The sequence below is a fragment of the Dromiciops gliroides genome, chromosome 1 (genome assembly GCF_019393635.1).
Source record: "Dromiciops gliroides isolate mDroGli1 chromosome 1, mDroGli1.pri, whole genome shotgun sequence".
In the NCBI taxonomy this organism is placed as follows: Eukaryota; Metazoa; Chordata; class Mammalia; order Microbiotheria; family Microbiotheriidae; genus Dromiciops; species Dromiciops gliroides.
Genome location: NC_057861.1, coordinates 733,607,459 through 733,621,374, shown reverse-complemented (window position 1 = coordinate 733,621,374; position 13,916 = coordinate 733,607,459). Strand labels below are relative to the sequence as shown.

General features: G+C 40.6%; 1 protein-coding gene across 14 annotated transcripts in view; it reads right to left on the bottom strand.

The window, feature by feature from the left end:
* Positions 1 to 13,916, bottom strand: part of MAGI1 (membrane associated guanylate kinase, WW and PDZ domain containing 1) — a 720,361-nt gene that overhangs the window by 155,249 nt on the left and 551,196 nt on the right. For all 14 annotated transcript variants that reach the window (XM_043993677.1, XM_043993669.1, XM_043993673.1 and 11 more), the window contains one exon: positions 3,678 to 3,797. In XM_043993677.1, coding sequence (XP_043849612.1) covers positions 3,678 to 3,797 — 120 coding nt within the window. The remainder of the gene's footprint in view (positions 1 to 3,677; positions 3,798 to 13,916) is intronic.

The window sequence follows — 13,916 nt, the reverse complement described above, 5'->3', positions numbered from 1 at the left end:
TCGTGTCCTTCATTATCCAACAGGTGACCCAAAGCCTAATTCTTCAAGTATTTTAGTGTTTCATGATTTCCAGCCATATGAATCACAAAAAAAAAGTCATACCAAAGAAACAGACCTATTTCATGGCGGACCTCAGGGTCATTAAAAACAAACAACACTCTGAAGTTTTCCAAATGCAATGAACTGAACCTGTTCTCTTCTTCTGCTTTAGTTCTGGGCCCAGTTCTTTTTCAATATGCCTTGCCTGTCCAAGATATAGATAGATAGACAGACAGACAGATAGATAGATAGATAGATAGATAGATAGATAGATAGACAGACAGACAGACAGACAGACAGACAGACAGATAGATAGACCTGCTCCATAGGCTGTCCACAGTAGGCACAACAATAATTTTTTATCCGCTTGGTTTTCCCTGGGGGCTAATTAGAGTAAATTCTTTTGTGTGACTATGGATCTCATTTAGGAGAATCTGAATTCTTTTAGGGGAGCATTTGGATGTGATTTGGTAGACAGAGAGTTGGACCTGAAGATAGGAAATCCTAGTTTAAATCTGGCCTCAGACGCTAAGGAGCTATATAACCTTGGGCAAGTACCTACAGCCCAAGGTTGTTATGAGGATGAAATGAAATTATACTTATGAAAAATAATTAATAATAATTGATATCTTGGGGGACCCAGTGATCTCCCCTTCTTTCTTAGTCCTTTTTTCTACCCCAATTCAAGGTCTAAGATCTTGAAACCAAACCCAAGCTAACAAAGGAGTCTTGGGTAGAGACAAATCCTTCTGTCTAGATAGCCCAAGGACTACTGATGCGATTAAACTACACATAGATGAAATAATTTTGCCCTGATCATCTTGAGAGTGGGGGGGGGTGGAGAGGGGGTGAAATAATTTTGCCCTCATCAGATTGAGGTGGGAGGAGAGGGAAGGAGGTCTTACATTCTTTTCTGTGATATCATCTTCCCTAAGAGATGAGCAACCACATCTCCCCAGACTTCATTTTAATATAACCTATCTCCCACCATGTCAACTAATTAGATTTGAATGATGTTAACCAATTAGATTTGATTGCTGTTTGATGGACTTCCTATAGTGGGAAGGGTATATGGACCAAGACCCAAATGTCATTACGGGTCTTTAGTCCAAGAGAGGCAGCCATAGACCACATTTTACAAATGACCCACCAACCTTATTAATAAAATGGTGAAATAACCCAAAAAACTATGTCTCCTACTCTTTATTGTCACATATTTGTAAAGCACTTAGCTCAGTACTTGGCACATAGTAGGCAGTTAAATGTTTCCTTCCGTTCCCTATTACAAGGAATTTCTTTTTCATATTGGTAAGCATCTTCCACGGAAATGGTAAACAAATCTGGCAAAAGCATCTATCTCCTTGTTCTATGTCATTCTTGATATCATTAAGCAAAAATCTATCGAGCAAAGTTATTTCTGTTGATACTCATTTCAGGGAAGCTTGTATGATAAAATAGATATGGATATAGATAAACAGAATGAAAATGGAATCACCTCCATTCCATAGAAGAAGATGGTAATTAATGACGTATGGTTGGCTAAGCAACCCATATAATCTGGTCCATTGGTAAATAGGATGATATTAGATTTTGAGATATAAGGGACTTTTATCCAGCCCAATCCACTCATTTTATAGATGAAGAACAGAGACCCAGAGAGTGGAGCAAGAGTGATTTGCTCAATGTCACACAGATAATTATAGACAAAGTGGATTTGAACTCAGGTCCTTTGGCTCTGAATCTAGAATTCTCTTCACCCCACCATCCTTCCCACAGATGTAGCAAATGGACCATGAACTGGAATTTACATTGGAATAGGAGTAAAAGAGTAGGCTAAATTCATCTGAGAAACTGCACTGTGATTTTAATGCCTCCTAGCTTCTTCCTAAAGGCTCTTCTCAGATTTTGATCTATCAAATCAAATCATATCCTTTTTTTTTATATTCAAGAAACTATAAACCCTACTCTGCTCCTTTCTATGAATTGAGTGACTGCAAAGAAATTGTCCTCTATAAAATACTGTTGGCCAAAGCCTGCCTGTCCTCTTCTCCTGTGTTTATTGAAGATGCCCTTGGACCATGTGTAGATTGTATTCCCAAAGGCGTTACAGACTAAGTTGGGGAAATTACAATATGGTCCAGTACTTCTCTGATACAGGGACAATGGCCTCTTGGCTGTTCCACAATACTCCTACTGTCTAGCTCCAGGCCATTTTCTCTAGCTGTCCCCCATGCCCGGAATGCTCTCCCTGATCTGCTCCAACTACTGACCTCCCTGGCTTCCTTTAAATCCTAACTAAAATTGTACCTTCTACAATAAGCCTTTTCCAACCCTTCACATTTGAACTCAGGACTTCCTGTCTTCAGGTCCAGCCCTCTATCTACTGAACCATTTCCAAATGCTCCCCTAGAACATTGTCTTCCCTCCGCTAATCATTTCGTATTTATCCTGGCTTCATATATATTTCTTTACGCATTATCTCCCCCATTAGATTGTAAGCTCTTTGAGGGCAAGGACTGTCTTCTGTCTTTCTGCATCCCCAGCACTCAGCTTAGTTCCTGGCACACAGTAGGTGCTTAATAAATGTTTACTGATTGACTGAGTAGTTACTGATTTGGGCAGCAGTAATGTTTGTTTTTCCCACAAGCCTTAAGTGTCCTCTCATTCAGTTACATTAAAACTGCATTCCTCAGTGCTCTAAAGATTGCTGCCTCCAGCACAGACCTCCTCTGTCTACAGCTGGTCTGGTCTTACAGCACTCCTCTTGATGTTCTTGTTCCATTTATATTTCCCCATTCATTAGGGACTGGCATATTTGAGTCCAAATATAGCATGTCCACCGTCAATGTCAGAGAAAACACTTTGTGATAAGAGTCTTGCCAGAATTGTTCCATTTTTTCCCACTTGTTTGTTGTCTTGCTTCCAGTTTTATCCCACACCTGGAGCATGATTCGGCTTCACTTGGTTTCTCATCAAAGCTTTCTGTAAATGAGATTTTCCCTCCACCTACCTCTCGCTGTTTAATGAGGCTAGTAAGTTAATAAGATCAGCTAAATAAACTATCATTTTTAGAACAGAAGCGTGTGGGCACGAACACCAACTACTAATTCATTAACTACTGAGAGACGCTGTTCAGGCGATATACACATAGATACACATATTTGTATACACACCAACACACGCAGATATGTATATACATATAAAGAGATAAGCGTATAAGTAAATGATATATGCACACGTCAATATAAGTGTATATTTACAAATACAAAAACACACACATGCACCCAATGAGCTAATGTGCTATGTGCTAATCAGGCAGTGACAAATGCCAAATAACAATTATGCCATATGATTCATTGTTCTCAAAGTTCACCTGGAAAAAGAACCGGAGGTTAGACATGAAATTAGGAGTCCTAGAAGATAAAACGATCACAAACTTTGAAATACAAGGAGAGTTCCATGCAAAGTCACTTTGGGCGTATCAATGCAATTCTATGAAAACAAGCAAATCCCCATTTGGAAAGAAACATTGAGTGCAAATAGAGAGAGAGGAGAAAAAGCTGGAGAAAGAAATCCTTTGGCAGAGGGGCTGAGCTCATCCTGCTTCCACCTGCTTGGTCCTCAGAAGATCAGCTTACCTTCATACGTGCCGACTTCCAAGAGAGTCCCGCTCTGCTCAAGATCCAGGAACTCCTTGACTGTCAAAAAGTTATAATCCACCCCAGGCACTTCTCCTTCTCTTGGAGGTCGGGTTGTGCCTGTAGCAGAAAGACAAAAGCATAAAATGGCGTCATTTGGCTCAATGGGAGGAACATCAACCCCTGATACATGAACCAAATCTAGCACCACATGGAGACTTCGCAGTGTAGCCACTACCATTCAGCATCATGGCACTCCCTTCTGCCAACATCACCACCACCAGACCTGTGCTTTCTACTTCCTGGATCAAAGACACTGAAAATAAGAGCTATTAGAGAAAAAGCCCAGACAACTATTGTATTTTTGATGTTTCCCAAAATGTACCAATAGGATGGATGGATGGATGGATGGATGGATGGATGGATGGATGGATGGATGGATGGATGGATGGAAGGAAGGTAGAGAGAGAAGGAAGGAAGGAAGGAAGGAAGGAAGGAAGGAAGGAAGGAAGGAAGGAAGGAAGGAAGGAAGGAAGGAAGGAAGGAAGGAAGGAAGGAAGGAAGGAAGGAAGGAAGGAGAGAGGGAGGGAGGGAGGGAGGGAGGGAGAGAGAGAGAGAGAGAGAGAGAGAGAGAGAGAGAGAGAGAGAGAGAGAAGCATTAGGTTTAGGCTTAAGCAAAAGAGAGAACCATCAGCTTTTCAACCTCTTGGCAACATCTAGAAATGACCCACCAGCTCAGAATCTAAAGAGTTTACATTTCTATTACTCAGAACAACAAAAGTCTGCTCAAATACACTTTCAAGACTTCATCTAAAGCAGCAGGTCCTTCAAACATAAGTTTCTTGAGGAAAGGAACTATACTGTATCCCCAACGTCTAGCACAGTGTCTGGCCCGTGGTAGATGTCTAATAAATTCTTGGTTGATTGGATTTAAGGAAGCTGAAGAAAGACTGGCTGTGAAAATGTCTGATAGAAAGAAATGCTATCACAAGGGGCCTCTTGCTAGGATGTCTAACCCATGCTCATAAAAAGTTACCATCTTGATTGTAAAGAACAAATGTAAGGGATAAAGAATCGAAATAAGAAGCCTAAGCAGGGCTGACATTTTTTCTCCAAAAACAAAACAACAAAACAAAACTCTCCTCTCAGGAGCCAGTCTTTCCTGCTCTCTGGATACTGAATGTAGCACTTCCCCTCATCCAGGGATAAGTAGCTTTTAGGCTTTCTCTAAAAGCAATTCAGCTAAGGTCCTGGGCTGAGAAACAAAATCCTTTAGATAAATTCCAACCATGTTCTTAGAAATAACTTTCATACTGAGATGCTAAAAAACGGAATGTATGTTTACATCTGATACTCTTAAAGAGGAAAAAAAATATTAATCCAAAGTCCTTTAAATGGTGCCTACCCTGTGGGGACAGGAAGGGAAAGCCAACATGCATTTATTAAGTGTTTGCTATGTGCCGATTGATGCACTGAGCTCTACACTCATTATCTCATTGTGCCCTGCATATGCTACCCATTAGAGAGGACATCAAGATTCAGAAGAACGGATCCTGCCCTCACGAATTCTACAATCCATTTAGAGAAATCAGACTGACACTGTTAGAAAGACCCTTGCTGTCATTCCCACCTCACACAGTACTTCACAGCAGGAGAAAATAGTATAAAAACACTAGACTTGCGGTCAGACCACAGGAGCTTGTCTCACTTTTGTTATTGACCATCTCCTGCACGACCTTCAATGACACGGCATCCCTAGGCATGCTCTCCAACATAGGCATTGTTCTTTTATTTACTCTTCTCCTCCCCAAAAGGGGAGGGAGCTGTAATCTTCACTCTCCACTGTCACTTCTACAATCACCTTCTGCTGCCATGTTTTAGCATCCTTTCCTCATTTCAGGATCATTATATTAAACTTTTTGATCCTGTGCAGATCCTGATGCTGTTGAGTTCCAGCCCCAAGGTCATCCTTCCTTCCTTCCGAGTTCATTTTGTAGCTTATTATTCTCCTCTCCAACTTTTAACTAAGAGTCTTCAATAATCATGTTGATTCTCCCTCAGATGTCCTACTAGTATCTCAATTTCCTATCAAATCACACTATCAGTTTCTCTACTTCACTTCAGCCATGCAGAATTATTAGCTGTGTGACTCTAGACAAGTCACTCTGCCTATCTCAGTTCAGCCATCAGGGTCCATACTGGAAGGCAGGTATCCCAACAGCCACTATAGAATTTCTTTTATATCATGCTCAAATCAGCAACACAGGAACATCAGAAAGAAACCAACCACCCCATCTAATTATATGTGCTTTGTAAACCTTAAAGGGCTATTTGACTGTTAGTGATTGTAAAAATTTCAATACAAAATTAAGAGAAATGAATAATGTGTAAAAAAAAAATAGATCACTCAGTTTATATTCAGAGAAACCTGGGAGGGAAGACTTTTTCGAACTGAAGTCAAGTGAAGTAGGAAGAACCAAGACAACAAGTTACACAATGAAAACAAAGTCATAAAAGAAAGCAACTCAAAGTTTTTTTAATTAATAAAGTATTTTTTTTCTCATTACATGTAAAGATAGTTCTCAACTTTTGTTTATACAAGCTTTTCAATTTCAGATTTTTCTCCCTCCCTCCCCCTTCCCCTAGACAGCAGGCAATCTGATATAGGTTATATATGTGTGTGTGTGTGTGTGTGTGTGTGTGTGTGTGTGTATACATATATATATATGTACACATAATAACATTAAACATATTTCTGCATTAGTCATGTTATAAGAGAAGAATCAGAGCAATGACGAAAAACCACAGCTAAGTGGTGCAGTGAATAGAGCACTGGCCCTGTAGTCAGGACTATCTGAGTTCAAATCTGGTCTCAGACACTTAACACTTACTAGCTGTGTGACCCTGGGCAAGTCACTTAACCCCAATTGCCTCACTAAAAAAACAAAAACAAAAAAAAAACTATAATAAGATCAATAAAAATATTGACATTTTCATACTATTCATAATAATAAAAATAATTTTTTTTAAAAAGTGTTTAAAGAAATGAATGATATGTTTGTCTATCGATGTATGTTAGGTCTTTCTGGAGATCAGGGATTAAGTCTTTCACAACACAAATTCCATAACAATGAATGCCAATATTGGTACCAACCCCTACAAGGAAAATCTTCGTATGGTGAAACTATTTCCAAACTCCAGCTGAGTGACAGGAGCTTAATTAAAAAAGAAAAAGAATTGAAAGGCTGCGATGGAATGTTGACACAATGACCCTCCTTAAAGTCAGCTATAAAAATAGTTGACCCACATATGGTCTAGAAGGTGTTTGGCACACTCGAGTTGATAGGAAACACAGAATTATATTCTTTCTACCTCTTTCTTTCCTTTTTTTGGTTTGTTTAAAAAAAAAAAAAAAGACAAGAAAAGAAAAACACTATTGACCTTTTCCCCCCTAAGACTTATTCAATGACAGGCAAAGCTTATGTGCAAGATTTCTGATATTACTGTCAACAACTTTTTTGGAATGACATAATTTAAAGAGTTTACTGGTAGCAGTAATACATTATAATGTGTCACCAATCATGATGCAATTAATTATAATAATAATGACATGATGGGGACAGCTAGGTGGCGCAGTGGATGGAGCACCGGCCCTGGAGTCGGGAGTACCTGGGTTCAAATCCGGCCTCAGTCACTGTGTGACCCTGGGCAAGTCACTTAACCTCAATTGCCTCACTAAAAAATAAATTAAAAATAGTGACATGATGCTAATATGATAGGACGGAACCTGAGTTCAAATCCTTGGTAAGCAATTATAGATCTAGGGTTAGAAGGAATGTGGGAGGCTCTCTAGTTCATCTCCCCACTTTACAGATTATGGGACTGAGGCCTAGGGAAGGTAAGTGGCTTGCCCACAATGAGAAATTATCAGATTTGAGATTTGAACCTAGGTCCTCGGACTCTAAAGTCAGTGCTCTATCTATGCAAAGCACTTGGGAAATTTTAAGGCACTATATGAATACTGATTACTGCTAATGTTTCCTCCTTTAATTCTAACTATACTGGATGGAGCAAGGGACCAAGAATAAGGAAAATCTGCTGCACTTAACTTCTCCCTCAGATACTTACTAGCTCTGTGACCTGGGGCAATTAACTTAACCACTCTGAGCCTATTTCCCCATGTACAAGGGTTTCTTCTTCACAGAGCTAATAATATTATTATTATTAATTACATCATAATTAGCCATTCATTATAATATTTTACTGCTCTTGAGGCTGCTACTCTACCATTATCTTTTGGGACAGCACGGCACATGGAGAGTTCTGGATACAGAATCAGACATTTCTTAGAAACCTTAGGGTGACCTTTTGGGGCCTCAGTTTCCTTGTCTGTAAAATGAGGGCTTGGACTAGTCTCTCTGAGGTTCCTTCAAGCTCTGAGTGTATCATCCTAGACTGGTAGTTGTAAGGATAAAGTAAAATAATGTCTGTCCATCGCTTTGCAAACCTTAAGACTTGATGTCAACGTGAGGCAAGAAGCTAAATGTCAGCTACAGCTGGAGAGGCAGCTTAGTATAGTATAGAGAACCCTGGACTTGGGAGGAAGAAAGGTTAGCTGACATCCTTCCTTAGACACTTACTTGTTCAGTCAATTAGTCACACCCAAATCTCCATTTGGGGTTTTCTTGGCAAAGATACTGGAGTGGTTTCCCATTTCCTTCTCCAGCTCATTTTACGGATGAGGAAACTGAGGCAAGCTGGGTTAAGTGACTTGCCTGGGGTCACAGGATTCTGGATTTGAATTCAGGTCCTCCTGACTCCTGCCCTATCATACCACTACCAGACAATTTTATTTTGACTAGTTTTAATTTTTCAAAGAACCTCATGGCCAGCTCCAACGGCCATCATCAGTACTGCGCTGTGGAAGTCAAAGCCCCCACTTAACACATGTTTCTGTTAACAAATTGGTAAATTACAAAAGTAGAAATTGCCATATGATACCAGTCGCAATTATGCCATTATACGGTTTTGTTTAACTCATTTCGGAAGAATGTCCTTCGGAAAGGGGGGTTGTTTGGGTGTTGATTGGGAAGAGTCTTGTGTGTGAAAACACAATCTGTCAATAGAAAGAAATGAAATGTGTAAAAATAAAACAGAATAAACAGCAAGACAAAGAAAGCATTCCGTGGAATCAGTAAAGATGAGCTCATCATCTGCCTAGAGAACAGTAAATGTCCTCAAAAATGCTTTTAGAGGAGGAAAGAACCAAGGCTAATGTTCTTCTCCTTTCTGATATCTTGACCATGAGCCGAGGGGGGTGAAAGAGGGGAAGGACCCCCCCCACCCCCCGCCCCAACAACTCCAGGGCTTATTACCCAGGCAAAGCCTTCCCATGCTGTTGTCTCGCAAAAGGATTACTCTCAGATGTTTGTTCTGTTATCCTCTGAGAAAACCGCCTTCAGTCTGAACCGATGTCACCAAGCTTCATTCAATGAGGCGATAAGGAGGGAAAGGGGAGAGAAGGCCCGCCTTCTCTTTTCTTATAGCAGAATGACAAGCTGCCGGCTGGACACACGCCTGGCAGATGGCATTTCAAAGGGCTTTCATGAGACATCTGGGATGTGTACAATTATTACAAACCACACTTACAACAAAGCCAGAAGGGTTACTTCCTGACAGAAAGGAGAAGTAAAACAAATTCTATTTCTCTTCTCAGGGACACAGCATTAAAAATCACCAGCCTCTTACAAATGGAGATTTCATACAATCCCACCGCAGCCTTCTACTTGTTTAGCTAGAGATTTGGCCACTGATATCCTGGAGCTTTTAGCTGATAAACACAGGCATAAAAATATCACACAGCATGGAGAGCTCTGCTGTGATTAAATCAAATACATGATGGGAGAGAAATCAGATTGTCAAAGAATAGTCTTTTTTTTTTTAACACATCTCATCCTGTGCTGGATGTTGTCCTCTTAAATACTTCTGGGCTTCCACATTACTGACACACACACAAAATTTACAATAGGCTCAATTATACTTAGATGTTAACTGGTCCCCTCCTTCCATCCCTCTCCAGTTTCCCCTTAAAAGCTTCCTTACACAGCATCATCTAGTGCTCAAAGGGACCTCAGAGGTCATTTAGTCCAACCTTCTTTTACAGATGAGGAAACTGAGGGTCAGGGAAGTTCAGTGACTGATCCAAAAATCATAGAGAGGCAGGATTTGAACTCGCATGTTTTACTTTTAGATTTGCTTTTTTCTCTTCTGAGAGGTATTTCTGGTGGGAAACAGCAAATGCTCCCGCAAAAAAAGGGTTAAGTTTTACTGCATATCTTGCGGTGAACATTAACCAGCTCTTTGTGCCCAAAGTAGAGAATCATTAGTCCAAATGGGATCAAAAAACGACCAATTGCCAAGAGTCACAGTCAAGTCAGGAAACTAATGGGAACACTAACTACCCATTCCTGTGACTACTGTTAGGAGGTATTAAGGAGCCCAGCACAAGGGAAAAGGCCAAGGTGGGTTGGGTGGGGGGCATCAAGAGGCGAAGAGAGAATTTGTACAACCGATTCTCTTCAATAAAATGCTCAAATTCAGAAGAAGAGTCCATTTATTTCGAGGCCACAGCTGCACTGAAATAAATCTAGAGGTAACAAATCTGCCTCCAAGGAGGCATTATGACCACAGATGAGTCCCTGAACCCTTCTCAGGCTCAGCTTCCCCAACTTTAGAATAAGGAGGCTGAACTAGGTAACTTGAGAGAGCTCTGAAGCTAAGGGGGGTGGCCCTGACAATCATGACTAAAGGCTGAAAGCTCCCACCAAATTGGAAAGGATCCCTCCCATAAGAGCCCAACATCATACAAGATATGGCAGAATTAGGATTTGAATTCAAGGCCCTGGACCCCAAATTCAGTGCTTGTTTCCATTGTATTGGTCTTTCAAAGGCAAGACTTGAGCTCAGGGCCATGATTCTCCAAAGACCATCTCTACAAGCTTACAAAGTGTTTGATGTACATTATCACATCTGAGCCTCACAAAGATGGTGACAACGATTACTACTATATGTTGGAGTTGTGAATAGGGCTGTTGTGGGGAGAGCCCAATGGAAACACAACGCTTCTGAAGGACTGGATAAAGTATCCAATCTTGCTTTCATTCGACAGTAATTCAACTAAATAATTTGAGCTCTGCCCTTCTATACAACTGGGTCTGAATTAATAATGTCAGAAAAGGTCAAAAGGGCCAGGGGTGAGTGGTTACTTGCTCTCTGTGTACACTTTAAGGTTCATAAACTCTGAATTCATCTGGTTAGAAGTGATCCACGTTGGGGAAAAGGCTCAAAGTGACCTTGCTTGCTGTCTGACTCTACAGACAATGATTCTACCCACTGGGCAATCCCCAGTACTCATTTGCTCCCTCCTTGTGTTACACAGACATTATCATAGGACAGGTCACATTTGGATACAAGAAAAAGCATCCTGTTGGGTTGAAAAAAAAGCAACCCATTCAGCATCCAGGCTGAAATTGTTCCTGTTCCTGTTTGATTACCCACAAGGCATCTATGCTGAGTAAGCCATAAGTGAAAGTCTGAAGGACCCTATAACCAGATTGTTAATATGTGAATCTAAGGCTCTTTATCACCTTACCACTCTATTAGGACCTCAGATTAACACGGTAATAGCCATCAACAGCATGCTGTTAAATTAATCAGATTCTTGCTTATTGCGATCTAATGTTATTGCAAATGGAACTTTGAGAAGTCAGAGTCACCTCAATTACCTTGGTGTCAAAAGTAACTCTCTCTCTTCTTGCAAAACAACTGCTGGAGTAGCCTCTCAGTCAATTTCTCTGTCTAGAATATCACAGTCATCACAGACAAAACGAGCTCTCGATAAACGCTTATTATTTGACTGGTAATCAGGCTACTATTCATTTTATCTTGTGATTTATCTGGCACACAAATGCTGTACCTTAAACAGAGAATCTCCCATGGAGTGATTTGGGTTCTCTTTGGTATCATGTTATTTTTGCAGAATGTATGTTTTTTAAAAAATTATTATAATTATAATTTGCTTGGGTAATATGTATAAAAACTCCCTGGGCTCCTGATACACATCAGCAACTCTTCTAAAGCTTGAAGTTTTAGAAATTCATCTGAAGCCCAGAGAGCATAAATGATTTGCTCAGAGCCATGTAGCCAATATATGGTAGAGGCAAAATCTGAACCCAGATTGTCCCGATTCCAAGGCTGGCCCTCTATTTAATGTCCCAGGTAGTCTCTCTATGTGTAATGATCTATTATTGAAATCCATTCCTACATTTGATGAAACATTCTCTTTACTGTGGCTGGTGCTTCTCTCTAACAAAACAACAGATGTTATAGAGTGCATTAAATTTTCAAAGGGCATTACATACATTATTTCAAGTCTTACAAAAATGCTTTGATATTGGTGCCACAGGTACTATACTTTACTGATGCAGAAGCTGGAGCTCAGAAACTTTGTCACTTGCCCTCTGCCACATGGTGAGTAAGAGCCAAACGTAGAATTTGAAACCAGGTCAGGCCAAGGTGCCTGCTACCCAGCCAAAGTCTGTTTAGATTTCAATACATTTACCCCTTTCTAGCTACATCAGTTCTCTCAAACTACTGAAAATGCCTCTGTCTTCTTGGACCTTGTTCGAGGACAGCTCCCTTAGCCCCAAGCTAAAATACTAAAGCTTAGATCAACACTAGCGTCACCCTACTAAGAATTAGGCCACTCTGAGTTTTACCACCTGGAAGGTTCACATGGGCTACCCCTCTGTGCACAAATCTTCACTCAAGATACGGGCAGCTGAAATAGGCAAAATCACCTCTATGACTGCTAAGTTGTTATTTAATATTCTGTTAATTGTAGAGAGATAAGGGGGGTGTAGTTTAGACCTCTACCACATGGGGCATGGGAAATTGTTATGCTTCATAAATAATGGATCTTTTATTCAATTATAGATCTCAGAAGCAAGTACAAGGTCAGACACTGAAAGGGACTACCTGGGATAGCATGAGTTAACTCTTACATGGATAGAACTGTGACTGGCTAGATGCCTCTGATCTGTTGGTCCCCTGCCTCTCTGCCTCTGCCCAAAGAAAGGTTAAGGGCAGACCCTTCTCATTTGGCATCTCTCTATCCAGGTTTGCCAGATATTATCTATACTGGGTACAAAGTAGGTGTTGAATAATTGTTGAAAATACCAGAGTTGGGGCAGCTAGGTGACACAATGGATAAAGCACAGGCCCCAGATTCAGAAGGCCCTGAGTTCAAATCTGGCCTCAGACACCTGATACTTACTGGCTCTGTGACCCTGGGCAAGTCACTTAACCCCAACTGCCTCACCAAAAAAAAGGAAGGAAGGAAGGAAGGAAGGAAGGAAGGAAGGAAGGAAGGAAGGAAGGAAGGAAGGAAGGAAGGAAGGAAGGAACGAACCAAAGTTGCACCATTCCTAAAGTATTTTGCATGTGGTTGGGATGAATGACTTTGTATTGGTTTTTATTTTGTCCCCCATGAAGCTTAAAGGGAACAGGGCCTCACAATCATTCAACTCTGTAGTTCTGAGTTCAGTTCTAGTTGAAGCCTGAGACTTAGCAAAGTGATCCATTAAACTCACAGCAACTGAACATGCAAGTGTTTAATTATTTCAAGGCTTCCTAAATTGCATATTTCCATAAACTCTCTTTTGTATATATGCACATAAAAATATTTGTATACATGGGCCTTCAAATGAGAATGGCAGGCCTAGCTTTCATGTTATCACATAAAAATCCTTTCTTTAGACCCCTGTGATTCAGGATGGGGGCTGTTAAGCCCACAGGACCAGTTCTCTAACCTGAAATGACTGAATCAGAAATCTAGAACTAGAAGTTACCTTAGAAGTCACCCATCATCCCTCCTTACTTTGCAGAGAAGGAAACTGAAGCCTGGAGTGGTGAAATGGAAGATCTGTCCAAGGTCACACAGCGTCTAATACTAGAACCAGGTCCTCTGATGGTAAATCTAGCATTTCCTCCCTTACATCATTCTGGCATAGTGAAATTGTCCCCATTCCTTGAACCCAAGTGGAAAGAGCACTGATCCAGTCAAACTTTGATGCTTTCTTTCTGTGACCTTAAAAAAGTCATTTTTCCTCTCCTTACGCCTCAGTTTCCTCAACTGTAAAATCATGCCAGACAATTAAAATGAATAGAAGATGGGAGTGA